The 26361-nt window shown below is 35.7% G+C and overlaps 1 protein-coding gene and 1 non-coding gene across 8 annotated transcripts in view; one reads left to right on the top strand and one right to left on the bottom strand.

Annotated features, from left to right (window-relative positions):
- LOC149564395 (CHD3-type chromatin-remodeling factor PICKLE-like) overlaps positions 1-26361 on the top strand; it is a 342454-nt gene that overhangs the window by 281080 nt on the left and 35013 nt on the right. For 4 of the 7 annotated variants that reach the window (XM_089827450.1, XM_089827446.1, XM_089827448.1 and 1 more), the window contains 3 exons: positions 5165-5295; positions 5386-5480; positions 5606-5829. In XM_089827450.1, the coding sequence (XP_089683576.1) occupies positions 5165-5295; positions 5386-5480; positions 5606-5829 (450 nt within the window). Of the gene's footprint in view, positions 1-5164; positions 5296-5385; positions 5491-5605; positions 5830-26361 lie in introns of all 7 variants that reach the window. The other 3 variants (XM_089827449.1, XM_089827447.1, XR_016364201.1) reach the window with 2 other exon arrangements.
- On the bottom strand, positions 18218-18289 carry TRNAV-UAC (transfer RNA valine (anticodon UAC)). The gene has a single exon. It is a non-coding gene; the product is annotated as a tRNA-Val (tRNA).

Here is a 26361-nt window from a genome sequence, read left to right as displayed (position 1 = left end):
CACTTGTGGAATATCCTGAGCTTGAGTTGCTTCTTCATTTTGAGCCTCTTGGTTCTTAGGTGCTTAAGTTGCTTCTTGAGGTTGAGGTACTTCTGCTTCGGGTTCAGCGTGCTTTGGAGAAGCTATTTTCCTCTTATTCTTCCCTTTGTCAACTTTGAAGTAAAACTTCCCTGTCATGCTTATATACTGTTTCTGGCCTGATTGGAGATTGCACAGGGAAAGTTGATATTGTTACTTTTGCTCCTTTACCCTTAACTGCGCGTGTTGTGGCCTAAAAGATAACAGTTTGAGGAACTAGGTCCAGCTTAAAGGGCTTCTTGATCCAGTCCCTTGTTAATTGGATTATATGTCTTGCCCTATGATTGATATTTGCATTCTCTTCCCTGTCAACCTCTGCTTTCATGATTGGCCTATCAAATATCTTGTCACAATTGTACAAGGGATCCAAGATCTCTTGAGTGTCTTATTGGACAAACTTTAGTGGGATCTTTATCTTCAAGGCGCTTCCTACCAAATATAGAGTCATCCTACAATAATCCCTAATTTAGATATCATAGTCATCTATCGTGTTCATCCAATGATCTTCTACTGCATCTTCATTAATAAATTGTTTTTCTGCCAAAAGTTGAACTCTATCATATTGTCAAAAAATGGATGAGGGGAGTTGTAGTTCTCTAAGGGATATTGATCCCATTATACATCAAAGGTCATGATATCCTATTTCCACTCGACTTTAAATGGACCTATACTGATGGGCCATACCCAGGTCTTTTTATGTTGTTTCCTTACTTTGTCGTATGCTGATGTGAGTTGTCTCGCGATCTCCAGTAAAATGAGACTATCCGATGGATATCTTAGGAGTTTCTTTGGATTCACAGTTGTACCCACTACCCTTAGGTAGGTGAATGTCTTGAACAAGATGTAATGGGCACCCATCTTTGCAATTCCTACTGCTGCCTCTATTGACATCCTCTTGGCATAGCCACCCTCAATGAACCGAATGATTGCAAAAATGAAAGCACCATTCACTTTTCTCTATTCTTTGCTCTGATCCAAGAGCTTCTTTACCAGTTGGGGATATATCACATAAGGCTAGGCATTAGCATCTTGCATGCTTCCCTTATACAATCGTGGATAGTCAATTGTCCTTACCGCTAGTAAATACACCAAGTATGATGACATGTAAAACTTGGGATCAGCTTTGACTCCTACCAACTACTCATCTAAATTTTCACTTAGTATTGTGGCCCAATCAATTGGCATTTTAACTGTTTTGATGGTCTCAATGAAATGTACCATCCAAATGTTCAAGTGCCTAGCATTCGGTAGACCCATAACCCTGCTCAAAAGCACAATGGAGTATCTGATGTCATCCTTCATGCATCCTCTAGTCATATATACCTTGCCTACTCTTTGTTCCACTGGTGTTCTATCAATAAAAAATGACGATTGTATGATCTCTTTGACTTCCTTTTCATTATCCCTATATTATCTTTTTGCTTGATGATAAGTGATTTTCACATATTGATCGGCTCTTAGGAGATCTAAAACTTTCTCAATGTTTCTCAGTCTTAAGTCTAGGACTATGTCCCCTATTATACTCTTCACAACTCTTTCTTCTGACACATAATTCTCTGCCAAGACCATAACGAGCTTTGAAGATTGCACCGATGTGGGATGTGAGACCGCATTAACTAAGCTTGATCTTAAAAGTGTTGAAACCATCGGGGACCTCTCCTTAGGCTTGTTGCAAAGTACCAGGAACATGCTCCAATCTATGTGTCCCAACTCAGTATCTTTGATCTCTAAATGTGCATCCTGAAAGCATGATTTCTTAGGTGCCCCTTGAAACTTGAAAACAACTAGTTTTGCAGCTATCTTCTCTACAAGTGAGGACAATGAGGAAGCCATTTTATCTGCACAAAATATAAACACGTTAGTCCGGAGGGGTGAAAATTAAACCCTAACAAACCCTGATTACCAAAAAAGCAGGCCTAAAACCCTAAACCCTAGCAAAACCACATAAAACTCTCTATTTAGCTCTGAAATGCAGTTTAGCGCACCTTGCGCACCTTGATAAGTGTGCTAGGTGCACTACATAACCTTTAAAAGGTTATTGAGTGCACAGTGGCGCACCTCCGTAGGTGTGTACACTTGTGGAGTGTGCACATGTGCATGTGCGCTACTATGCACATTGCATATGTGCATTTTCTTAAGGGACTTAGTTAGCTTTGCTAGGTTAAGGATGCAAAAAATGGTGCACGCATGCGTGCCTTGACAAGATGTGCATGTGCGCACCATTACATTAGGCTCTTTGTGTGATAAAGGTGCACATGTGCACACTTTGGGGAGGTGTGCACATGCACACCTTTTCCTTAGGTTTGTTTTAGGTTTCAAATGTGAATAAAGGTGCGCACATGCGCACCTTTATGTTTGTTAACTAGGTATTTTGGTGTGTGTAGGTAGGTGGAGTTTGCGCACCTCTAAGTGTGCGGAGGTGCGCTCACAGAGGCTTGAAGGAAGATTGTGAATGAAAGGCGAGGATGATGGCCCTTGGTATTTATAGACTCAGGGTCATACGCACCCTTTGGATGTGCGCACCTGCGTAGGTGCACACCTCCAAAGGGAAGCGCATGCAAACTAGTAAAATTTAAGTATGAAGACAAAAAGTGCATAAATGCTATTCATTATGTGCCAAAAGAATAGATAATGCCCTTGTATTATTCATCATAACAATAGAATTGATATTTACAATCATTGAACAATGAAGTGTTTTAAAGCCTAAAAGTAAAATGTCTCTCACACAATTGGCTGTGAGAGTAACCCCTAGACTGCTGCTACGAGTTCCTACTTTTGAAAATAAATAACATAATAGAATTAAAGAGCAAGGAAAGGGTCATGGGCACAGTCATTGCCTATAATGATTGGTCATGTTGTATCTTCTCATCCTTGTTTGATTGCTATTCCGCATCACGTCCCCTCCAAGCTTCCAAATCCTGCATGATAAGAGGGAAACTGTTAAATCCAATGGATCTAAGCAATGCTAGTATCTCATCTTTCCATCATTTTCCAATTCCTAAGATGCTACGCATTTTCATGAAATAAGAACGCATATCAACAATAAAGGAAGCAAGCAAACATATCAAAGCTCTTTATTTTTAATGTGTTTGTTCACTATGGAGCATCCTATTTCTAACAGATATGCGGATATAACAGTAGGCTCCCACAAGAGTTTTTGAGTAGCTCCTGTTTCTAACAGAGATTCTGTGATGGGAGTTGGATGTCATGTTGAGAGATTCCATGAGAGTTCAGGTTGAGAGAGTCTATGATTAAAGGCTTAGTTGCGAGTCTTACAAATCTGTCACATTGAGTGATTACATGATTATTAACAATGAGTAATTGTTCCAGGTTTTCATGTTGAGTGATTCCATGAATATGAGCAATTGTTATAGGTTTTCATGTTGAGTGATTCCATGAATATGAGTAATTATTATAGTTTTTCATGATGAGTGATTCCATGAATTTTATAGGATCTATGTGATGAGATTTTATCATTGACATTTTGTTTGCAGTCTTGTGTGATTGTTCATCTTAAGATCTCTCTCTAGCTAAGAGGGAGTATTGAAATTGTAGCTGTGATAGAGATCTTTATCTCTGGAAATATGGACGTTATTACCATTATTGTCACCTTCAGCTGAAAAGGACGCTTAGATATTAATTATAATATTTAATGTAATGACATGTGTCATTCAACATGTGTTGAGACATGGAAATTCAAAGAGTTGTATTTTTCTAGTGTAATAAAGAGTCACGTTTTGGGAAATTGGAGAGACCTTCAGTTGGAATGTGAAGGGTCTCTCCTTAAATTATATATATTGCATCAAGTGATAGGCATTGTACACTTGAACTTTTATGATCAATACAATGACTTTTTGTTGTGTAGCTGGGTTTTTTCCTTCATTCTAGAAGGGTTTTCCCAGAATATTTCTGGTGCTTATTGTTTCGTTTTTTGCTCTTTCTTATTGCTGTTTACTATCTCTGATTTCTGGTCTCCAAAACTTAACAGTTATGTCCACCTAGGGTATTAAAATACTTCTCACTCCTTGCAAATCAAACCTACTGAATTCTAAAATTCTTAAGCACATGACCCTAGCTAGAATCCCCCCACTGGTCATGGAAATCAAACCAAGGAGATTCAAGTTAGAGTCATTTTTATTCAAACCCTCACAACAGGCTTCACAAAGACCTATCTACACAGAAATCCTGATTTCTCACTCCTACAGCAACTTGAAGAGTTCAAAATACAACCAGATGAAAGCTAATAGACTACTTCATCACATGCAATTAGTTTCTAACCTCTACCAAAACATACTAGTTTCTAATCTTTACCAATACATACAAGGTCGTACAAATCTCTGCACCAGCAAAAATGTATGGAAAACTCCAGTATTCTGATTCTTCTTCTCCTCCCAATCACCTTGCATGATTGAAACATCATCATACTTGAAGGATCACACCTCCTCAACCCTAAAGAAAGGATTCCAAAATGTTCTGTCAGTAGTTACAATCGAATGATTGCTTTGGCAATCATAAAGCAACATCTCAAAAATCTTGCAAAGTTGCTCATTTTGCAATGATGCAACTTTGGTAACTTTTGCAACCTTTGCTGCCGCATGTCTAAGTGAAGTTTCTTTCTCCATCCCTATGATCTAACACACTCCAAAACACATAAACATATGAAGTTTAACCCAAACTGTTGCAAGAATATGTCCGAAGTTGCTATCCACTAGGTGAGCTTATAGAACTGCTGCACTAGTTATGCCACCACAGGTTAGGACTTTATGACAAACCAAAACATTTCATGTGAAAATTGTGTCTCTCGGACCAAAAGATTAGGAGATGTTAAGTACCATTCTCCTTATCCTTGTTGCCTGCTTCTGGAGCAATATTATTATTCTCTACAAATGTAAAGCTATTATAGCCTAAAACTTCAGTGATTTTTATTTTTGCCTTAGTTGGAGAGCCACTTTTTTGTTTTTTTTTTCACACTTGTTTTACAATAAATCTCCCAAAACCTTGTCTATACCTTCCCTGTAAATATTTCTTTGAATATTGATATACTAATGTCATACTTATGAGAAGAAATTCTTGTTGATGTATGCAGGTAGACTCTTTAGCCAAAGCTTACATCGTGCCAATGTTCACCAATGATATTAAATGTCGTTTTCCTGGTCTGAAATCAGATAGGTACTGGAAGGAGGAACATGACTTGAAGTTGCTACGAGCTGTAATAAAGTATGGTTTCATTATAGTTTTACACTTAGCTTTCTTGGACTCCGAATCATCACATAGATCTTATTTTATGTTTCATCAAATATTGTGAAGGCACGGTTATGGAAGATGGCCAGCCATATTAGAGGATGTTGAATATGGATTGAAACAGATCATCCAAATGGAATTACAGCTTCCAATGATAACAGGTGCTCAGAGGTGCTCGCCAACTATAAATGTTGAGCATTTCATGCTATGGATGTCAGTGATCCTTGTTCAAAATAGGATATCTATAGTTGTGTGCTAGAGTCTCAAGTGAATAATTTTTTTGCAGAACACCATTGTAATGCCAATCACAAAGAAACAGTGGAAGCAGAATCTGGCTTAGGGGGAAAAGGACAGATAAATTCCGATAGTACAAGTTGTACAAACAAGGTACCTGGCAAGTTAAAAGGTGTGCAGTTTCAAAACAGGATGACTAGATTCCTTAAAAGAAGAGTGGCACTCTTGGAAGAAGCTCTCAATGTAGAACACCATAAGGTGTCCAGTACAAATGCTGTAAGTTTCTATTCAGATTATTTATTTTCATCTTTCTACTTTCCTTTGTTATTCATGGAGGAAACGGAAAATCTGAGTTTGTCTCTTTATCTGATTGCCATAATTCTGTCTCATCCCCATTGACATGGTTTGGCATCTACATTCTCATTACCTGAAATTTAAACATTCAAGGCCTTCTTTTCCAATAATTAGTTATCAAAATCTTTTTCCTATAATTTTTTTTTTCTAATGAATCAATTTTGGATAGAGGCTTACGATGTGCATACAGATTCAAATATCATGTTATGTTGACATTCTTGATATTGACTAGGTGCCTGGAAAAAGTAACGAAAGTAATGCCATTTAAATCAATAAGTACTTACATAACCATGGTCATTAGGAATGAATTTATTTTAAAACTTTAAAGTGACTACAAACAAGAAATTACAAAGCTTTGCAAAATGGAAGAGTTTTTATGAATAAAGAACCAACAAAATTATCTTGAATAGCAGTTAAATATAACATTGGAATATATTTTCAAAGAAAACTCTGTAAAAATTCTTTTTTTTTTTAAGGCTTTTCAATTTTTTATTTGAGGAGATTTTGTTCGAATAATATGCATATGTTTGTTGTCATTGATGTCAACATGTTTTTCTATATGAGACAGTGTTGCAGTGATGTTCAGTGAGTTTATTGGTCTACTGTAGTCAGTATATTGAAGCTCAAAATATACGGATGTGTCTGTTTGATAGAGGGATGTCTCCTGTTGATTTAGGTCAACTTGTCAACTTTCAGAGGTTTGCATGAAGATTTGAGGGAGTTATGAGTTTCTGTGTTGAGACTTATTTTTCAGTTGTTCAGAAGTGGTAGTGTTGCAGCATTTTTGATCCATTGTGCTCCGCATTGTAATATTTTCATGTGTGGATCTAGTTAATGTGTTTGGGACATTGATGTGCGTCCTCAACCCAATTGGTTCATGATTTGGAGATTCACAAGCTATTTTTCTTGGTTGAGAGTGGTTACTGTTAGTGTTCTTGAGGTTCGGTATGATGCTGACGGGTCCAGTGATTTGAGTTGATGTGGATGTTCCTGAGGTAATTCAAGGTGCTTGTGGGTTTCTAGATCGTGCTCCTATTGTGTTGCTGTTACGCATTGATTGTGGTGCTTGCAATTGAAGATTTTAGGTGGTGAGTTGGTGTTCTTCATGTTCTTGGCTGACATGATAGTTGTAGTATATTGTATTTACTTATCAGATGCTTAGCATGTTTGAGGATAATGATTTTGATCGGAGTTATGTCTTAGTCGACATTCTTTTGTTTGCATTGAATATTGCATCATGTATGGTTATATTTTTTGTAATTAGGTGGTGGGAGGGAAGTCAATTTTGTTGATATTTCCAAAGTTGATGATTTGTATAAATGAATATAACAATTTCTATTTTTCGATCCTGTGTGGATGAGTGGATATGAGAGAAAATTAAGGCAGAGATTCAGCTTGGAAAAAAAATTGTACTTAGTCCATATTTACTGTAAGGTAGTAGCCTACCCAAGCCAGTTTGCCTTTTCCTATTTGAGTAGTAAACTCTAGGGGGTGTGTCTGAATGCATGTGCATTACGTTTTAATACTCTTACCCAGGTATAATACTTTTTAGAGAGTATATTTGTGGGTTCATTCCCATTATGATTTCTCCCCTAATGGTGTTTCCATGCAAACAATCATAGTATTATGTGTTCTTGATGTTTTGTGGATTTGTGCGTCATTTCTTAACTATCAGATGTGAAGTTTATGGTTTAAATTGTGGGGTTATGGGACAACTAATTCACCCCCCAACTCATTTGTCTTCTGCCATATTTCAATCAATTTCATGGTTCCTTTGTAGGACTTCTTCGATTAATAGTAAAACCTACAACTCTGCAATCCTTAAACTACAAAAGCAATATTTTTTTTTGGAATTGCTGGATGATTTTTTTGAAATACAAGATAAGATAAGATAAATTTATTAATATCCAATGAGAGACCCCCAAGGGTCTCAAGGACTGAAAATGTACAAGAAGACCACGTTTGAGAGTAGAAGCACCAAACAGTGTCCCCAGAAAGAACCAACAAGAAAGCAAAGAACAAAACCAAAGAGGATGACAACTAAATACTCATCATAGGCAAGAAGTAATCCAACACTGAAGGATACCATCTGAGAAAAACCTGCAACCTGGACTGTGTCAAGGAGCCACTAGAGAGAGGGCGACACTATTAAGTATGACCACTGTGAGGTCTCATGGATCTGGTGTAATTAGACGAAAGACTAAGAAACCACTTCATCCCCTAGGTAGGAGATTAGGAGTGATGAAGGATGTGATGAGACAATCCGAAGGCTATGTCATTAGAAACAGAAGTTGCATAGTGTGATCATGAAGCCACATGGTCTCTTGCAAATAGAGGAAAAGAGACCACTGATCAATGTACCTACAAATGAGGAGAGAAATCTAAACTCTTTGAACAAATGGTAGAACCTTCCTTTGAGCTCATAGTAGATAGGGTAGTGAAACTCAAAATGGGTCTTAGACTCTGTCTCCTTTATGGAGCAAAGACGATAAATCCTGTACTCCCAATCACGTTGGTGGTTAGTCTGTAAATGTAACCAATGAGAGCCAACTCTAAAAGATCCTAGTGATGTAGAGGGCATGGGTCCAATGGCGACTGAGGTACCACAATGCAAAATAACCCCATCCTAGATATCTATGTAGTGCTCAGCATAGAAGGCCATCCTAAGGCTCAACCTCCTTGAAGGATTTTTCTAAATCATGATAATGTATTGCCTATATATGTCAAGCCTAACGCCATTTATCTCCCACCAAGATAGGATGGGGTGAGTGGGGGCATCCAGAGAAAATTAGATGGGGGAAGGTGGTTCATCAAAATTCCAATTGAACCAAGAAGAGTAGAGGCTTGAGTAAACTAGTAATGTTCTCTGGTAGTAGGATCAAAACAAGAAATTGCCTCAAGGGAATAGTATGCTAGATAGGAATACCTTTGATGGCTCTCAATAGAATCTGTGAAGCACCAAAGCCAATGAAGAAACTATACCAAATTGAAGATGGTCTCCAGTCTGAAAGGATGAACCCCAAACTCAACCAAGATGATAATGTAGGGATTGGACCGGTACCATCTTATAATGAGCCAAAGGAGGATCCAAACTCTTGACTACCACCTAATCAGACTCCAGGAGAGATGGCCCCCAAATAATCAACCAGTAGAGGATGCTCGACCTAACTAAGGAGTCCAAAAGGGACGACTTGATCACAGTATCCTGGAAGTGGCATCTGAGGCATTGTCTCTCAAGCACAAACAGGGATCCAAGAATGTTTATTAATATGGGGATGCATGGTAGATCTCATGCTGAAACGCAGGCCAGAGAACTTAACCCCATGGTCTGTGTACAAGAAAGTGACCTCAATCTCGTCGCCCTAAAAGTAGAAATAGAGATGTGAGGACTACAAATAGTTGAAGACCATAACATGGGTCTTACCCAAGCTAATAACAAGCTAGCACAAGTCACAAAAAGAGGCCAAATCACCAAGCCACCATTGAAGCCCCTCTAGAGAAAAAGCCAACAGAACCACATCATTGGCTGATAGTAAATTAGAGATCAAGACCTGGTGTTTAAAAAAAACATCATCAGACAAAGAGACATCTTGAAGGAAAGCCTCAACCTCATCAATGTAGATGCCAAATAGATCAAGGGAGAGAGGGCATCCCTACTTGAGAAATTTCCTAATAATGTGAAGATTGACATCTTTTTCAACAACCTTGTACCTGAGTTACATGGTTACCTTCTTACAAAGGTGGAGGAAATTACATTCAAGATATCCCTCAACAAATTCTTGATAATGAGATATTTGACATCTTTGTCAACAACCTTATATCCGAGTTACATTATCACCTAGATACCTTGGTTACATTCTTGATTAGTAGAGTTTTTCACTTGTCTATCTCTTTTATATTTCTATTTCCTTTGGCTTTATCTCTTGACTAGACTCACAAGTGTTGTATAATGGGCATTTTAACCTGCAACTTGGGCACTTTGTGACAAGTCATCTTGATCTCTCTTTTACTTCATTTTCCTCTTTTTGACAAATGAACACTTTGCTTCTCTAGCATAGACATAAAGTTGTCTTTGTTGTCCTGCATTTTGTCACCACAAAATGTTGGTAACAACACAAAACTTTTTCAAGCTAGTTTTGCGTTTCTCTAAACTTGAATTTGATATTCAATTGCTTAATGTTGATTGATTGATCCATTTCAATTCGTATATCGAATCTATTTACTGAAGACCTTTGTCAAGTCTTTTTTATTTCGCTTTTTGTCAAGCCTTTGATTGATTTTTGAATCCTTCATCATCCTTTCTTTTCTTTTAAGTTTGCACTTGTTGGTTTTTAGTCCTTTTAAATTTTTAACTTAAAATGAATATAGTTCTCTTTATGTTATAATTGTAGGTTGAGTTACTTTTTTATTTTTCATTTAAAGTAACTATATAACTATATATTTCTAGTTTTAATTTTTAATTTTTAAATCAAATGCTTATTTAAATGTTACTTTTTAAATAATGTTTATATGTTATTATTTTGAATATGATAGATAAATATTGTTTATGACCCATTTAGTAACATTTTTATAAATTTAAGTGAATTAAATGACTTTATGTTATCAAAAGTGGACATTTTACATGTCACTGCATATAAAGTTCATTTCGGTGGACCCTTTTGATGTCATTACATCAAAAGGCTATCATAAGTGGACCTTTTTGATGCCACTACATCAAAAGTGAAGTTTTTATGCCTTTACATATAAAATGTGAGATGTATTTTGAAACATGCATCCTCCTCCAAAAGGTCCAATTTTGCTTGTATGCACATTTTAAAACATGCTCTTGACTCTGAAAGGTTCAATTTTATATTAAGACATGTTTTAATATATGCTTTGGCCTCCAAAAGTCCGATTTTGAAGAACTACATATTTTTGCCCTCCAAGAACCCGATTTTGATCATAAGTGGAGATTTTCTTGGTGGATTTACATAAAATCTTTTCCATTTGAGGCATTTTTTATGGGAAATGAGTTTTCTTGCATTCAAAATGGATTCAACAAGCTAAAAAACAGTTTTGGAAGCTCCAATCTTAGGGCACATTTTTTAAGAAATCAGTAAATAACTCCATTTTTGGTCCATGTTTTTGCTTCATTCCGTACTGAATTGACTTTTATTGGTATTTGCATGGTATCTTGGTGCATATTTTGGTGTTTAAACACCAAATCGATTTTATCTTGCATCTTGGAGAAAAGCGTTTCTCACCAAAAAATGACCCAAGCATGAACATCTCAAAAACGTTGGATTTTGGAGCAATCTTAGGGCACCTTTTGGTATTTTTCAACAACATTTCCTTATTTGCTGCCCTCTTCAATTCAAATTTGTAAAAAATTGAAAGATACAAATGCTTTTGGAGAATTTTTCAATATTGGAGCATCTTTCTCCTTCATTTTTTGGCACTTAATCTTTATGAAAGTGTACTATTTCTTTCTTATTATTTAATTCATGCTTATCTTGCTGATTTTATGCACGTAATTCTTGATGATTGCCGCTTGTTGAAATCTTTTCCATGGAAAGTGCATTTTTCTTTTAAAAATGAAGTTTTTGTTCATTTTCATATCTTTGGTTCTTCCCTAAGTTCCAATTTTGAATTTAAGTGTTGAAGTGTTATGCATCTTGGCATGTTGGAGTCACTTTCCAAAGATATGTTTTTTTTTGTGTTTTTCTATTTTGTGTTTGCTTGCCGGTTTTCTCCACTTTGGAGAAGTCACAAGTTCTTTCCCAAGAATTTGTTGTTGCTTCCCTTCATACAAAAACATCATCACATTTCACATTTTGTTTCCGTGTCACAACACCTCATCTCTCACTCAACAAATGCGATTACATATTTTCCATCTCATTCACCATCCACACATGTATGTAATCTCATTTTTCGCTTCCATTTTCACTCATCTCACTTTTTGCATCCATTCACACAACATGATTACACGAAATGCCTTAAATGTAATTGCATCCAAAAGGTTAGATTTTGATTAAAAGTCACATTTTGAAAAATCAAAAAGATGTCATTTTCATCTCCCATGTACTTTGACTTCCCCTTTCCACCAAAAGTGACTATAAAACTCATTATACCTCTTTCATTTTCCATTTCCATCCCTCCATATGCATTTGCACCTCAATGAGAAAATACATATTTTTGCTTCTTTCCATGCTTTCCATCCTATCCTCGATTTGCACTTATATGTGAAGTGCATCCTCCACCCACATTAACATCTCATCTCACCTTTCATTTCCTGTTACATGTTGCACTTACATGTATTCATTTTTCATGGAATAATGCCCTGAAAACACAAAGTCACTTTTGAAATCAGCAACCTTCATTTGCACGCATTCCCATGTGTTCCACCTTCACACATTTTCATTTCATTCCGTTTCATTCCATCTTCCATTTTCATAACACTTCATTCTATATTCCGTTCATTTCATTTTCATCAATTGCATATGCATATGATTTCTTCGAGACCATTTTGTTGAATCAACCAAGTCTCCAATTTGTTTCCAAATCTTCATTGATCACAAATCAACTTGTATGGTGATTCCGTCTAATGATGTATTTATGTTTTTGGATTTTTGTGTTGTAGTACAAATACAAGAAATGTCCTCACTATCGAAAGCCAAAGGCAAAATGAAATGTCAATATGATAAAGAATTGGCTCATGTAGCTTCTTCATCAGTCATATCTATTTTGGATAACGTGATGGACACAACAATTGGTCATGTGGACGTGACTAATTTTCTACAGAGAGTTGAAACTCTAGTTGGTCATGAAATGAAGCATATCAACACCTGGTGTCTACATTTCCTATGTCAGCTATAGAACCTAACTTCATTCTCTGATGTGCATGGTGGTTTACTCCAAAGACGAAGACTATCAAAGATGCTGGCAGAAAAGTTATCATTAGCCTTGATCCTAAGGTCATAGAACAAATCTTCAAGGTTCCACATAAAGCAGAATGTGCAGATTTGACCAAAGAATCATCTTTGGCATGCTAGAATGGGCAAAAGGGTTATTATTAGAAGTATGTCAACCTTTACTAGTTAGACAATAAAAGAAGCAACTTCTCCAGATAGCCAAATACCGTTCATCGGTCTAACTTCAAACAAGAATATAAGGATCTCATCATCCTTCTCAGCAAAATTTGTGGCCTTAAAGATTCTTCTCATTTCGAGCCATGGATGTATAAGTTCATATTTCAAATCATGGAGAATAAAGAACACATTTTTTGGGGAGAGCTCATCAGCACTGCACTTTGCCAGTAGATACTCAATGTGGGAACTTTGGTACCCTTCTGCATGAACTCTTACCTTGTTTACGTTGTTTCTGCCATGGGATCTTTCTCTGGTCTTTCAACTAAGGGAGATCGTTTCTAGGTTCCTATTTGGGGTTACTATGACCAAATCACTTTGGCAAATAGTAAATTTTATTGTAGAAGAGTCCAAGATGCTTTCTTTGGGCATTTATAGTTATTTGTCAAAAGAGTATCTGATGCAGCATGGGAGAAGGTGAACCAATATGGTTGTATTCTAATTTACTTTCCCACTTTCACATAGTTGAGAGTTGGATATTTCAAAGGCAAGCCATATACCTTACCTAGGTATGCTACAAATCAAATCATCTTGATAGAGCTAGCACATGACCTAGTATGCCAAATACCCTCATGAAATCTGTTGCTCTAAATGATATCACGAGGTCTTGTCCCTGATACGAAAAATGAACTTGTTCGTGAAAATTGGTCGTAGGTTTCTAGCATAGTGTGGAGAAAACCCTCGAATTCGCGAATGCGAAACACTGGCATCTTCAGCACCCATTCCACTTGCATCCTCCGTATGCTTTCCTTCGTAAAATGGTTATTCAAGATATCCTGCCACTACTTCCTACACTCCAACCCATTCAAACCCTCAAACGTCACATTCTGAGGTGTAAGGTGCATAGTTGTAGCCGGCTGTACTTGTGTCCTTGCCTTATTTTTGCATGTACCTCCTGCAACATGCAATCCTGATGGTAGAACTTGTACGTTTTTGTTCATTGTGCTACTTGATGAGAGCCATTTACAACCTATTTAATACCATATTTTAATCCATTTCATACAATTTCATAATTGTTTCCATATTCCATTTCCATCCCATTTCGTCCCATTTTACTATTTTACATTGCATATGATTTAATATATATAAGTAGTATTAATTATAGTCTTGGGATTAAAATATGGAAAATTCATTATTGATTGTGTTTTACTAATCTTTATTATTGCAGCATGTTGACTAATGGGTGCAGATGTTCCTATTGCCTATTTCACAGATTATTCCTCTTGCATCTGGGATAAGGATTGATAAGAATTGATAATGAAGATTCTTCCATCATTCATTCTCCTCTTTACCACTCATTTAACTATGCCACCTCACAATAATTGATTTATAATAATAATATCTTATATTCAATAGTAAGAAGATACAGTTTCATGAAGGAGACTTGCTGCCCAATCATTGGAGGATGCATTTGTTCGAGATATGATGCAATATGAAACCCATTTTAAATGTGCCACTGAATTGTGTGGAAAGGAATAGCCTATACCAAATGGTTTGGATATCATTGTAGCAGAAAGATTTGTAACATGATACATCAAGCTGATATGGGCTATGTGACTTTCTCCACCAGCTATTTTATTTTCTGTTGTAAACATTTGTGTCTTCTAAACAATATTCTCAAGGCCACCAAGAATAGCATAACACAGTACTGATCAAAGCTCTGTGTGTATAATTTGTATGGTGATTGAAACAAACAAGCCTATGCTAGCGATACGAAGGAATATCATGATGGAGATTTTTTAACTAAATATAACTATGATCCTCCCCACTTCAGACTTAAGATGAAGGACTTCATATGTGGTAGGAATCAAAACCATCATTTCCTATTTTCTATTGTAACTATGCACAGCCTGTAAACAATGTGGGAGGAAGCTATTATTCTATTTGTTATAAGCCATATCTATTTTGGTTTATTTTTGTTAGAGCTGCGTCTATATACGCAGCATTAAACATAGTGTTAGATGTACAAAAATTCTGTAGAAGAGACTCCTATATGCAGATCTAAATTGTATTACTCTATAATAATGTAATAACCCAAACCAGTTATACTCTAACACCTCCTCCTGTACCCCCAATAATACCAAGTAAGTGGTCTCTTGCCCTTGTTAGACTTCCTGTAAAATCTTTCGTACAATTAGTATAGTAGAGTTTAGCACCATCTTTTGTCACATATTTCCATACTGACTTTGATTTTTTGGGAGCCATTCAATTACAGCTTGCATGATGCAAAACAAAATTAATATTAAAAAACATTCAATATTTTCTTGAAGACATTAAAATGAAATATAAGAAATAATTATTTCAAACTCTATAATGAAACATGAATAAATACCAAACTTTATTTCAATTAACTAGATACTAAAAATAACCCTTTTAAACTCTTATAAAAAAAAAAATATTCTAAAATTTAAAAAAAATTAAACTTTTAACAACTAAGTAAAATCTAAATCTAACAAAACAAAATCACTTGAGTAATCTATTTGTTTTAAAATATAAAGTAAATACATAATACTTTTTCTATGTTTCAATATACATTAGTTTTTTATTTTATATACAAATAATAAATAATAAATAAAAATTACATAGTATAAATAAATTAATAATATTTATTATTAATAATAAATAATGATATTAAGTCCAATTATTTTGCACTCTGCTTTAAAAATAAATAATCCATACAAAATTAAATAATTACACAAAGGAAATATTAAAAGTTTATGAAAATAAATATTATATTTTAATTTAAATATTTATATAATAATTATATATATATATATATATATATATAATCCTATTGTTTATTATTGTTTTATTAAAGTACTCTATTATTGTTTTACTCTTAATATTTATAGCTTATAACTTTATGTATTATAATATTGTTAATACTTTTAATAATAAACAAATTTTAAAACATAACATTATAATTTATAACAATAATAATAAACAAAATTTTTATAACATAATTTTAAAACCTTAAAATAACCTTATGCAGACGAAAAGAGGCATTATAACATTTTTATAAAACCTAAAAAACTTGTTGAACGACAGAACATTATCAATGCCTACCCCTATCGTCCGCGTGAGCCTCAGTGAGTCACTCCAGCCTGCAGTGGCTACAAACGGATTTTCTAGCCCCCAACGATCTTCCAGTGGTTACAAACAGATTTTCAAACTATGTTTTAGCCCTCCACAGTGGATGACCAACGGTTGAAGCCTTAGCCCTCAGGAATGATTGCCTTAGAAGCCTCAAAAACATCCAAAGCGAACACCAAAAACACCAGCAATATATTTGCTATGACTGAAAGCGTTTATTTATAAAATTTTAAAGTCAAAAACCCTAAAACGACCCCACAATAAAATAATATTTCTACAAAACGACAATAGAATATCAGCCGTACGAACTTGAGGCGAATTTTATGATTTTTTTTTTTTAAATTAGGGTTCATCGAATTTCGAATTTCAAGCCGAAAATTCAGTGAACCCTATGACATAGCCTTATACATTAGCAAGGGCACAAAAAAATCAAACTTTAGAAACATCACAAAGATGACAAAGCAAAATAAGATAATCAAATAATCAAATGTTTTTCTCATCAAATGCCCTCATATTTATAATCTCCAAATGGCAATAGTTTCCCAAAAGAACTCCACTTACACTACATTAAAATATAATAAAGTGCCATTAATATAATATATTAATTGCGTTTGTCTCCAAAAATGACCTTTTCTACTATATCTTAATATTTTGACACGCAAGGCCATTGTTTCTTGTTCCCACAATTTAAATTTTTTTGTCTCGATTCCAATGACCTATGATACTGAGGTGACCAATGAACAACAACAAAAATAGCAACCTCAACGTATTTAAAAGAATAATAATAAGTCATTTGTCTTGTGAAAACAACTGAAGAAGCATCAAAATTGAAATCTGACAACACCAAAGTGATCCTGATGATGAAAGACGATGAATGAATTTGATGAGGTGACTTACTATAAATAGACGCTCCCTCTAAAATTCTCGGAGCCCAAATTGGAAGCTCGAAATAAAAAACTCAAAGCATCACACAACTCCTAACTCAACTAAGTTGATCGAAACCAATAGATTGACTTACTATAAATAGTAAGTCTCTCAAATGGAGCCAAAACACACTATAGGTTGCGGGAAAGCCCATAACCACATAATTGAGACCCTTAAATTCTACTACTAGCTCATGAGGGTCACGATGGTGAACTGACCTAGCCAACTACAAGAACCTGCTAAAAATGGGTACATTACAATCCTCCCTCCCTAAGATTGTTTGTTCCCAAGCAATCTTGGAGCTAAATGGACATCACAATCCACTTGGATCCCAAAGGTAGAACTGTGTACTACCCTTGCTATGTACAAGCAACTCTTGTACCACCAACACCCAAATAATGGACATCAACATTAGAATCATTTGAAAACAAACTTGAGGCACTGATGAAGGCAACAACTCATCGGAATTCAACCCAACTGAAATACCAACTCTGTCCACACCTAAGTCCCCATCAAACTAATACTCACACCCAGCTACACTGTGGAGATGGTAACAACCATAGGTACCTAAAACACTACCACCAACTCCAACCTCTACCAAACTATCTTGGGTGTGTAGATACTGCAAGGGGTCTAATTTGCTGCTATCAATCCCATTTGCAAAAGATGGTGCTAACCCATCCCATAATGCACTAGTACAAAAATAGCAATATGTGTCTTAAAAAATCACTCAAATTTTGATATATGTGACTAAAATCAGTCACATGACTAATAGTAGTTAATATCCAGTCATTTATAACGCTACTAGATATATCATTAAACGATTTTAGTCACTTATTTGATCACTGATTTTGATCATCGATTTAATCACATATTTAGTCGTATATTTGATAGTTGATTTTGTCACATATTTAGTGGTATATTTAGTAGCATATTTAATCACATATTTAGTATATTTGCTCACATATTTAATCACATATTTAGTAGCATATTTAATAGTATATTTGGTCCCATATTTAGTAGCATATTCAATAGCATATTTAGTCACATATTTGGCACATATTTGATAGTGTATTTAGTAACATATTTAATAGTATATTTGGTCACATATTTAGTAGCATATTTAATAGTATATTTAGTCACATATTTGGTAGTGTAGTTGGTCATAATAGGGTACGACGGAATCGAACCACCATCCTCCTGCTTGTAAAGCAAGTGCTCTTCCATTGAGCTAGCACCCTTTAAAGAATACATAATAAATTATTATTTGTTTCATTTCATTCTCAATATAGCACCCAAAAAGGTTATATAACAAAGAGTCAAAGTTAAGAAATTCAAATTTCATGTACTAGGAATTTAAGAATAATCAAATGAAATCTCACACCTCAGCAACTATTTGGGGCCACAGAGACATTATAGCAACTATCATTGAATAGAACAAAAAGTTATATCCAAAATTCACCTTCAATTGATCAAGAGTGACAAACATTAAAACTAAACCATCTTGTTGAAGAACACCCATGTAATCTACCTCATCACCTTGTACATGTGAAAGGAATTCAATTAATGATAAGCATGAAAATCATCTGTAGAAAGAGATGCAGAAACATAATGTAATTTTCTTTAAAATGCATTGACATCAAGACCAGCTCACTTTTACAATTTGAGCCTCCTAGATCAAGTGTGAAGATTTTAAATGACTACAAATAAGAATGATAAAATTTAATGAATTAATTAAGAAGTTCCAACAGCACAAAATTGAATTCCTTCAATCGAGACATTGATTGAGTAGAAGTACAAAAAGAAATAATTAAACAAGACTTCCACTGTGGAAAAATAAACACTAATATAATTTGAAATGAAGAATATCAAACAAATGGGAAAAGGGAAGTATAAAGATTCTACAAAAAGCAAGCCTGCAAGGATAAAGTGTAACATACCTCCTTCTGAATGGGAAGTTGGCTGGTTCTCCTTTGGAAATCAAAGTAGTGGTGATGCTTCTCCTCAAAACGAGCCTATAAAAAGAATAGCTTCTAAAATATCAATACTAAATTCAAAAGTAAAATGATTCAAGAAAACATCAACACCATACATGTACAAAGAAGCTAGTTGCAAGCTTACCACTCCTTTCTCGAGCTTGGCAGCTTGCATTCCAAGATTTGCAAGTCTTCCACATGGATCTATCTACTCTTCTGGAGCTTCCATCAGGGAAACTATAATTGTATCACCAAACCATCCTCCATAGAAAATTGACAAGTGTTAGCATATATCATGATAAGGTACAAAAACAATTGTGACATCTTGACACAAAAATGAGGAAGAGAATCATTAGAAGAAACCTATAAAAGTGTTCCAATATCAATTACAGATTTTATTCGCCCATCTTCACCTTCACCAGCTTCAGTAACTCCCAAATGCAATGGATAATCCCATCCTAGGACATTCATTTCTGAAACAAGAAAATGATATGCTTGGACCATAATTATTGGGTTGCTTTCTTTCATTGAGAAGACAAAGATCTGGAAATCCAACTTTCGACAAATGCATGCAAATTCAAATGCTGATTCTACTTGTTTTAAGACAATGGACATTAGTATGTTCAAAAAAATATAACTAACAGTACTTATGAACATAAAACAATTTTCTAGCAGAGTAAAATAAAATTTACTTAAACATACAATCTATACACCCAACATAATAGAAATATAAATAACAAATGAACTTACCATTCCCCTAGGAGAATCACCATAATAACTCATGATCCAATTAGGAAGACTTCCATGGTTTGTGCCAATGTGGATCACCCTTCCATATCTCTTGCATTTGTCTACTAGAGGAACAAAAACCTACAACAAATTGCAATATATGTAAAATGTTCAAAGTTAAAACATTTTAATCCATATCAAGCAAATCTCTCAAACTACACTTGTTACTCACTATTGTAAAACTAATACGAGAGAGAGAGAGAGAGAGAGAGAGAGAGAGAGAGAGAGAGAGAGAGAGATATCTATCTTACCTTCTCAATCTGTTCCAGCTCCTTCTGATAGTCTTCTTCAATGTATTCTAGCTTCTCAAATTATGCGCGATTGTTAGCTACAATAAAGACAGAATAGGTCATAGGCTATCCCTAGCAAAGGAAAATGTTTACTCTAATATTTTTAATACCAACAAATAATGTTATCCAAGATATTACATGTCCATTCCATTTTTTTTGAACATGTGACTCGTGAAAATCAGAATCATCCACAAACAAGTTATTCTTTCATGTCATGTCACTCTAGGCTCCTTATGCATTGTAGCCTTTTTATACCCATTATAGATAACATATATGTTATTATAGCCTCACAGTGTTTCTATTATTTGATAAATGCTAATTAATGTATGGTATGATACCATGCACTAACTAGTGGAAGGTCCCCAAATAGAGATTTCAAAGTTCAATGAGAACATATATGCAGTGCTAAGGTTGTCAAGGATGAAGCATACCACAACTGTATATTAGTAAAGACCATTGCCATATTACAAACACTAGACTCAACCTTCTGCTGGTGCCACTACTATTGCTTTAGCGAATATCTATATTCAAAAGGACTTTGGTATTTCCTATCAAAAGGATTGTGGCACGATAGAGAAACCAAATTGCAATGACACTGATTTTTTAGATGCTATTTCAGAAGACTTGTTGTTTCCTTCTTCAAAAGAACTTTGTTGTATCCCTAATGGTCTAGATGCTCTATGTCTCAATACTATTGGGTTGCAAGAAATTACTAAAAGAGATGCTTTGCAGTTTCTTGTAGGTGTCTTCACATCAAGGAAGTATTTGTTATCACTTAATGAAGGGGTTGCTCCTTTGGCTAATGCAATGGAAGATTTAATGCCCCATGTTCCATCTCACAAAGGTGTTTGACTCTATGTCAGCCTGTTAATAAAGGCTTCGTCTACAACAATTGAAGAGGATAGCAACTTGGAGGTGTCAGAAAATAATATAGTGAGACAAGTTGAGATTGAGACCCAATAAATTGCCCTCCTGTGAAATGCATATGCCCAAGCATATGAGTTACTACCACTTTCTACACTAAAACTTATCCCTAATCAATCTAGCAGCAAGGAAGATCCTTGAAAGTGATTAGCTGAAAAAAAAAACCATTAATGTCACGGAACAAGTAATGTCACTATTACATCAATCTAGTAGGGAAAGCAATAGAGAATCCACACACTAGTACATTTGGGCTCATTTTTCAACCATCATTGGTCGAAATTTTGACCCAAGTTGGTTGAAATTTTTCTCGTCAAAATTGCAACCAACTTACTGGTTGGTCAAAATTTCGACCAATACGTTGGTCAAAAACTTTGAAAATTGCTAGCACAATTTTTGCCAAGCATTGGTTGAAATTTTAACCAATGCTGGTAGAAAACTGCACGACATTGGTTGAAATTTTGACCAATGCTTGGTGGAAAACTGCCAAGCATTGGTCGAAATTTCGACCAATGCTTGGTAGAAAACTCCCAAGCATTGGTCAAAATTTCAACGAATGCTTGGTCAAATATTTTTTGAGAAATCAGCAATTATGAGATGATCAATCAAAAGGAAACAATTGAGAGCTTAGAGTGACACAATTTTTAGATGATCATATGAAATGAAATGGGTGTGCGAGTAGAAAGAAACTAGAAAGACATTGTATACAGATGAAGGCATGAAATGGATGGTTTTGGAGCACTCAGCACAGACACTCAACATTCAGTACATATCATCATTCGAGATCAAATGGGTGTGTGGGATTATATGCACAGTAAACAATAAAGGAGGGAATTGAACCCTTCCTGAGGCTCACACTTGTTGAGGTCCACTTTAGCAATGGCCCTTCCTATGAAATTGCTGTCTAAAACCTTTCTATCCCACACACCCATTTGATGTTGAATGATGATATGTACTAAATGTTGAGTGTCTGTGTTGAGTGATCCAAAACCACCCATTTCATGCCTTCATCTATACACAATGTCTTTCTAGTTTCTTTCTACTCGCACACCCATTTCATTTCATATGATCATCTGAAAATTGTGTCACTCTAAGCTCTCAACTATTTCCTCTTGATTGATCATCTCGTGACTGCTGATTTCTCTAACATAATCAGTTTTTTTCTGACATGTCACCTGCTAATATAGTGATTAATAGTAAATACTATGATTTATCCCGATCCTAGTTTTAGTATTGGCTATGGTATTATTATTATTTTGAGCCATTTTGTTAAAGACTATATCTCTCGAAATAGTGGCATGTACTAGACAACCTATTCATCATGTATCTAAGAGACAATAGCCTTCACATAAATATATGTTTCTTTTTATCATCTCTAGAGAAAAATATAAGACAACTCAAGACTCAAAAAAACTGAGTGTAAGCTAGAACCATACCCAGTGTTGTCATCATGAACAAAACAGATCAAGTAACCATCGTCCTCCTCCAGATCTAACCCAAAATCCCTAGGTATAAACATTGCCTCAGAACCAAATCTTCCAGGTCCAAAGTCAAAAACCCCTAGCACATTGCCTCCAACTTCAATCTAAAACTTTCCTGCCTCAAGTTCTACTTGAAGATCAAACTTTACGAGTCCCTTGACCTTAGCTATTGAATCTAGTGTAGTACCATACACATGATGTTGTTTTTTGCATACATTTTCAATCATAAAGTAGAATTAGATATCAATTATTGCAAAGTCAAGCATCATGACAGGCTTTGAAAGCGTTATGGGAACTGGATCAAGCATTATTCCCTCCTTCGTGACAACTCGATAAGTAGCATAGGGAGGAGTATGTTGGTAGCCAAATGTAAACATTTCTCCTACACATAATGGAAAAAGTGATCAGGCACATAAATCTATATGTTAAAGCAGTCTATAGCTTTCTCAAACATCCTTTACAAGTAAGTACATTAACTATAAAATCCGAATGTGTTCTACTATTGTGATTGGATCAAACTTTGGCTATGCATTACAGTTATTTGATTCTTCTCTTTTGTTCTAAAATAGCCTATAGCGTACTTGAACATTCTTAACTACATCAAGTTTTAACTATCAAAATAGAACTTATTGGTAAGACATTTGCTAACAGTGTAGAGTGATTACCAAGCATGACTTAGAAATATCAACATATAACCAGGGGAAAAGAATCAAAATTCAAGCTGGTCAGTAGAATCTATTAAGTTAGGACTTTGAAATCCCTACCTCAAAGATTGATGAATCAAGTGGATTAAACATTCAAAAACAATCACCTTTAGAAGCCTTTGGGTCCCCATATATGTGTTCGAAGCAATACAAGAGTTGAAACTCATCATATTTCTAACGCTGATATGTACGTGAGCACAACAGAGTCTTTTTATAGAGCAAATACTTATAGGTTTGCATGTATTTTCAGCATACTTCCACCATTACTCCTATTTATTTATATCATTATAATAGTGAAGATATAAAGAGTTTTTACCATGAAATTACAACTTGATTTGGAAGTCTATTCAAAGTATTTAACGCAATAAACAAAAACTCACTTCAAATGTAAATGCCAGTGGTACTCTAGCAATCTCGTACATGTAATCCATTGAAGTACCATGTGCCAAATACCTGAAATGTATCATATCATGTTTTATCCCTTGGAAAACATAATGCATAGCATCACCTAACAAGATGATTTAGCTTTCGTAGAATCAACTTCATTAGTTTTGTGGAGGCACCATTGGGAGTAGTATTTCTGTGGTCATAGGGCATAAACAAAGCCTAAAAGGAGAAAAACAAGTAGTCTCTCAGAACTAAATACTGCAAAGCTAGTAATAAGAACATGCTTTAGAAAATGTAAAGAAATGAATATCCTTCTTGAAATGCAAATCACAACGTGAGGAAAATGCAAAAATACAAGGCCAAAAAATCGAAACCATTAAAATGTACAATAATAAAGTGCCAGTTTTTGCACCAAATCTTTGAAATTGAGCTCGAGGTTTTTCCCATCAAATCGTTCTATTAATCTCTCTGTAAACTCTGCATAGGTCTTTATTTGATCATGCCCTAGTGTGATAGTGCCATGATGCCACCATTCATGTGCAACTCCCTCCAAGTGCAGTGCGGCAAATTTGATAGCTTCTTCTTCTGGCATCGGATTTAGCTAGAAATAGGTATTGGCTTTCATCACCCACACTTGTGCTAAAATGGAGCCCGATCTGTCAAATGGAGACAGATTCACTTTACTAAATTTTCTCCTGAGATCATCATTAAAGTATCTCCTCTATTTCTGCCTTCCGAGTATCTCATCCTCAGATCTGCGTAATCTTTGTAGGAAACGTCCTCTTCAAGGTTTGCATTCCTCCAGTCCTCTCTTATTTCTTCGAAAGTTGGTAGTCTCTCTCCATGATCTGCTTCTGTCCGTGGTGGAAATGTGGGCATAGAAGGTCGAGAGTGTGTCGGCTGAGGGTGTGGCTTACCCGATACTGAGTCCGCACTGTGTCCATTTTGTTCTCTAGATATTTTGTTCTCTGCCAACTTCTTGAGGGTTTCCTCCATGAGTCGTTGCGTATCCGTGATCTGTGCCTAATTCCAAGCAAGTTCCCTCAAAAGTGCCACAAGTTCGATGCTGGTGGGTTCCTGTTCATCAGCCATTCGATCAATGGAATGTGTCTTTCTTCTCTTCCGGCTATAAGCTCTCATTCACCATCTACAAGCTAGCAAGATTGGAGAGCTCTGATACCACTGTAATGCTCCAGAGCTATCAAAGCCAAAAAGACCATACAGATATGAATAACTAGAAGGACGACTGATGAGTTGCTAATGATTGGAGGCCGTATGGCTATGCTTCAAGCAGAGAGGATGCAGACTGTACGTTAGTTTAGACACCTTGCAAACTGACTAGACTGGCCGTACGGAAGGGTAACTAGCTGCAAGGATGAGAGATGATGCCGTACAGAAGGAAGATGACACCATACTATGGGAGAAGAAGCCGTACAGGGTATAGACAAGCTGTACGATGGAAGACACTGGCAAGCGTACGGTGGAAAATAGAGATGAAGGGATACTGTTGGCGTATAGTGTTGTAGAGGCCGTACGGCTATGAGGCAAGGCCGCATAGAAAACACAAGCAACCTTACGATATCTCTGGATGCCTGTATAGTTCGAAATGAAGCCAGTAACTTGCCATACTAAGGAGAATAAGACCGTACAGAAATTGGAAGTGGTGTACAGTGAATATGGAGAGTGGAATTTCAAGGTGTAAGATAAAATAATGCTACTTAGAATGGTAGGAAGAAACATACACAAATTGTAGAAGCAGAGTCACAGATTTACCAACAGGAACTGAGATATAATTAAGCTTTCAAATCGCCAGATACAGATTACAAAAAACACCAACGGAATAGGGTGAGGGTTGATTCCCGCCGAAATCGTGCAAGCTAAATAGGCAAGGTCTTCCACTTTTGAAATGGTGAACAATGCCGAACTCCAATAGGATTCCACAGTACAGAGAGATAAAAACAAAAGCATACCTATAGACTACCTACGAGCCATGCTTAAATACCCATTGGGATAAGTTTTCCAAGGGTGAACAAAGATAGCCGACGACGACACAAACTACGAAAACTAAAAAAACATGGGTCCGAGATAAAATAAATCAATCGGCCTGTTACAAAGATTAAATAAGTACATTTATTTTATGACTAGAATATTACATAGTCCCGAGGAGCCTCAAATTTGATCGTTGCCACAACCTCCTAAATTTTAGGAAAATCCCTAAAATTAAGAAACTAGCCCGACTAGCTCTCAAACTAATTGTAGAACCAACTCTAGTCACTAAGTATCTACTATGAATCTCTATTCATCACTGCTAGCCTACAAGACTCCAATAATAGGCCAACTCTCATGACTCTGCTAGTCAGACTAGAGAGGGGACATGACAATCCATTGGACACATAATCTTGGTTGCACTCCCTTTAGGTCTTTGTACACCCATGCAAAAACATCCTTGTACTCTATGAATATCTTGAATGGTGTTGCTTTCCATACAGGATTCCAGTCATCTACAAAAATGTTTGTCAGGTTGGTATCCTCCCCTAAGTTCACAGTCCTCACTGTAGGTTCTTCATATAATGGGTTTCTTTTTGTTGAATGTGTGCACGGGTGTTTCATCTATTGTTGCATCTCCTTCCTTGAATTCTTCATATTCTGTTGGGAATTTATTCTTTTCATCTTCCTTATTTCCTTCTTCCACCCCTAACATATGACACCTTGTCAAGAGTTCATAGTCTTACATTTGCCAATGGAATAGGCCATTCAATGAGTCC

This window comes from Cupressus sempervirens, chromosome 4 (genome assembly GCF_028749045.1).
Source record: "Cupressus sempervirens isolate cs-2001-9-10 chromosome 4, ASM2874904v1, whole genome shotgun sequence".
NCBI lineage: Eukaryota > Viridiplantae > Streptophyta > Pinopsida > Cupressales > Cupressaceae > Cupressus > Cupressus sempervirens.
The sequence above is the reverse complement of the archived record's forward strand: the minus strand, read 5'-3'. Positions and strand labels throughout refer to the sequence as shown.